Source organism: Corythoichthys intestinalis, chromosome 3, assembly GCF_030265065.1.
Source record: "Corythoichthys intestinalis isolate RoL2023-P3 chromosome 3, ASM3026506v1, whole genome shotgun sequence".
Classification (NCBI taxonomy): Eukaryota; Metazoa; Chordata; class Actinopteri; order Syngnathiformes; family Syngnathidae; genus Corythoichthys; species Corythoichthys intestinalis.
The window spans coordinates 37,778,700-37,782,935 of NC_080397.1; the positions used below are offsets into that span (position 1 = coordinate 37,778,700).

The 4,236-nt window shown below is 46.5% G+C and overlaps 1 protein-coding gene across 1 annotated transcript; it reads right to left on the minus strand.

Annotated features, from left to right (window-relative positions):
* Window positions 1–1,030: 1,030 nt before the first annotated feature.
* Window positions 1,031–4,033, minus strand: znf703 (zinc finger protein 703). Its single transcript, XM_057831765.1, has 2 exons — window positions 3,456–4,033; window positions 1,031–3,159 (listed from the first exon to the last, which is right to left on the minus strand). The coding sequence occupies exons 1-2, from the start codon at window positions 3,705–3,707 to the stop codon at window positions 1,681–1,683; spliced, it is 1,731 nt and encodes a 576-aa protein (XP_057687748.1). The 5' UTR covers window positions 3,708–4,033; the 3' UTR covers window positions 1,031–1,680.
* Between the last annotated feature and the right edge of the window lie 203 nt (window positions 4,034–4,236).

Consider the following 4,236-nt stretch of genomic DNA (forward strand, 5'->3'; position numbering starts at 1 on the left):
ATATTCATTCATAGCTTGTTATAACTATGTCACAAAAGTTGCGGTAGCTAGAAGAGAGCACAAATGGACTCTTCTTTTGAATTGGAGCGGGTCTCTCCATTTTCTAAATAAAAAAAATAAGTGTAGCGTCCCAAAGTACCGACCAGACTGGTGATCAGGGCGCTGTGACCTTGCCGGTGAAGCAGGGGCCTGATGTGGTTTGGGAGGGTCATCCATTTTGTTAATGGTCCTGTCAAGTGACACCTGTGCTTGCCTTTCCCTGTCTGGAGTGCTAATGAACCGCGAGAGTGGAGGAGTCTGGGAGTCGGGGTCAATAGCCACCTCGGAGACTCTTTGCTCAGTGCCAGCGACGACATGTCAGCCAAATAGAGTGGAGACGCAGATACATTATCAGCTCCCAAATACTCTAATAGAAAATGGACTGGCTCTTTCCAGTTGAATTAGTGTCTCTATACAAGAACTGAGTCAGTATAGCTGACATGTAGAAAAGCGGCAAGAAAAGGGTTCCTCACTCTGTCTTCAAGGATGGAAGCCTCTATGTATGAGGTACTGGTAAGGCAATCCAATACCCCAAGGGGAGGCATCAGGACTTTGATGAATATTTCTCTAATAACTACATCCTTTTGTCAGCTATGGGCTTTGTGTTGCAAGTCTATCCATCAGTCAGGCTATTTTTGAATCCCAGTGGCCACTTCACACCAATATTCCTTCTGCTGAAAAGGCTGTTTTTAGGCCTCGCAAATAGGAATCAGCTATTAAAAGCTCCACTTGGGTCAAAGAAAGCAATGCTTTTGAAGGGGGGTGAGGAGCAGGGGGAATCCTTAGTGACCAGCTAACTGGACTAATGTGACCTAGGATGCCCTCTCTGGGACAACCCTGTCAACTGATAGGAGCCATGAAACATTACATAGATCTGCTGGAATAATGGATAGACCTAGTAAGTGCAATTAAAATAGATGGAGTGCTAAATTGCATTATATTATGCATACATATACTGAAAAATAAGGGAAAACGAGTCAAATGCAATCAATCATTTATTTAATAAAATAAGGCTTTCCCAAGTTGGTTGAATATTACAGGCATTATTAACAGATTTGACCTCTGTCACCTTATATTTGTACCATTTGTAAACCCAAATCAATGCCCCACACACAGGCTTGAAAAAATATGACATCTTTGCATATTTACAAATAAAAATAATGCTCACTGACATGCACGTCTCCAGAGTCTGAATAAAGCATCATAGTCCATCTTTAGCGTGGTGCAAAACATTTTTTTGTGTGTCTTGTAATTGTCATTACTGTAGTACATTTAAATGCATTTTGATTTTTGATTAACAGTTTATTTTGAACAGGAAAAATGAAATCCCCAAGAGTTTGAAGCAAGCGCTTGTGTGAAAATAAATACAGATTTTGAGTTTTAGGTGGCATTAATACAAACAGAAATGATACAAAAAAAAAAAATCAAGAGATGAAAAAACACATTTTCATCATTTTCAAGCTTTGCTTATTGGGTGTCATTAATTGCTTCAAATCTTTTGAATCTTTGTGGAATAGAAAATCTCACAGATATTTTTCCCTTTGGAGCAACAGTCCCAGTTTTGAAGCTAACAGAATGATGCCAAGCAGTCTATCTTCAGCAGGTGCCTGCCGTCCGTGAATGTTACTGCTATTTGTGATATCACTGGTATCCGAGCGCTGAGGCTGAGCCCAGTCTCTGACTGTAAAGCGCGTAAGGGGAGTAATAAGCTGAAGATGAGGGTATGGATGGCATGGGAAGTCCAGGTGCTCCAGGTAGGTGAGATTTACTGTAGGGGTGGTAGCGGGCCAGCCCCAAGCCAGGGGACCCTCGAAGAGAGAAGGAGCTGGGCAGGGAACCTGGGCTGCTGTGCGGGGGTAGATGAAGATGGCACGAAGCTGTCGATGATATTGACGAAGGGTACGCAGACAATAGTTTACTGTCCACCATCCCAGGTAGAGCCGTGTGGGTCCGCAAGTGGGCCAGGAGCTCCTCCGAAGTTGCGAATCTCTTGTCGCACGGGCCTCCGACGGACACCCAGTTACAGGCATGGGGTAACGGTTCATTGGGGAGCATGAAACCGTAAGTATAAAGAGGGTGTGAGAGGGAGGGTGTGGTGCTGGAAGACAAGGCGCTAGAGTGTAAGGAGTGCAGGTGGTGTGAAGGGTAGACCAGCGGGAAACCAGACTTGAGGCTCGAGGGGTCGTGGACACAGGTGGAACAGTTACTTCCTCCCAAGTGGGGCGCATTGGGGTAAGTCAAACAATAAGGGTCCCGGCATAAGCCCTGCATCAAGGAGGGGGGAGAGGCTCCGGTCAGCGGACTGGAACTAGGGTGTTTACTCGGAAGTCCTAACCCCATACTAGACTTGGTAGGGTCCAAACCGGGAACAAACTGTGAGGGGTAACCTGCATAGGCGCCAACAATGGAGCCGTGGTAGCCCATTGAAGCAGGGGGCAAAGGGAAAACCGAATGTCCTGGTTTGAAAGGGGACACAGGTGCGATTTGCCCCGAGACCAGGTTAGCCTGAGAGGCCTGCGTGTCTGCCTTGCTTTCAGGCCGCGGACTGCTGGCAGAGCTGGCGTTACTGGAGTTGGCGCTTGCACGTATGTGGCTGGAGTTAGCCAACTGAGCCCCGTCCATTACTGACTTAGCTGCCTCCGAGTCTTTTTTGTCTCCGCTGTTGTTAATGTCCGAGCTGGGCTGCTCCAGACTGGCAGCTTTGTTGTCCAAGTGTGAGGCCTGTGAGTGTGCGGTGGACGGGGAATGACTTTGTATGTGAGGCTGGTTCGGAGTGTGACGTTGAGGAGAGCTCGGAGATTTCGAATGAGGTGGAAAAGACGGACAAGAAACACCGCTAGAGCTTCCGTTGGCCACTCTGAAAGTTTTATCTGAAGATCCCTTGGACACTTGAGCTTCTTTACGGCAGTCACCTGATGACTTAGAGTAAGGTTTGAAGCTGGACTTGTCCTCCGAAGACTGGTGCTGCTCTGCGGACTTGGACGATCGGCCCGTGGACTCTTTGTCTCCCAAACTGCCGGAGGAGAGGGAGGCAAGCTTGGAAGCAGACGGAGGGTCCGGTTTGCCAATTTGAGAGCATGTCTGAGCCAGCAAAGCTAATGGACTCTTTTTGGCATCCAGCTAAAGAAAGCAAAGGGATATAATGTTTAAGGATATTCCGACCTTTATGTCATAATGTTAATGTACAACAGTTTAGGAACAGAAAAGTTTAAACAGCTTGCTACTTTGAAAACATACTTCAGGAATTTAAGCAAAAATAAAAATGTATTACTTCTACTTATTAACAATAGAGAGGAAATAGAATAGTTTGCAGTTTGTTTATTTGTGTTTTTCTGTTTAAATGTATTTTTATAAAATCATAAATTGAGTTATATTAAGTCGTACAGTTTTTTTGTGTGTGTGTATTTGCCTTTTACCTCGATGCTGACTGGTGCGGACTGAAGGGGTTGAAGGTACTCCGGGTGAAGCAAGTGGCCGCTGTGCGCCGTCAACATCTTTACAATCCTGATGGGAAGCCTCTTGGCCTGACGCGACGGCTCTAACAGAGACTCGGCTCTGCCCACTGGCGCCTTTTCCACTCTTGTTTGCCGACACCCAACACTGGTGACGTTCCGATCCGGTGACTGGCTGCGTAAAAACGATCTTGAGCCACTGGTGGGATCTCTCATCGGGGTCCAGACGCGTAAAGGGACGCGAGTGATACTTTGTGCGAACCAAACTCAAATTCATTCGCCAGATCGCTTCATTATGATCAAATTCATCCGAAGAGAGTTCGATAATCCAAATATGGCTCGTGCGCAGTGCGGAACCACGCGAGGTTTATAGAGAAATAAGTGACATCCTTTAACAGGCTCTTCACTGTTTCTATAGCGTGAGTATTCCTCCAGTTCTCAAAATAGCAACCCACCACGAAGATGCACTTGTGTCAGGAATATTCCCGAGCCGAAGGAAGAAAGCGGCTGCAATGTGCGTGTCTCCGTCTGACTGCTTTGGCTCGTCCCTTCCGACTTCTTGCACATCTCCAAGGGGAGGGGTGCTCTTTCCAAGGCAGCCTACCTCCGGCCAATCACACTGCTTCATTGCTCAATAGGGGCGCGGTTTGACTTATGGCCTCACCCTAATGCAAAAATGTGTAGCCTCACATACCACATACATAATTTACACATAACATCATAAGCAACGAGTCCTTTAGATCAG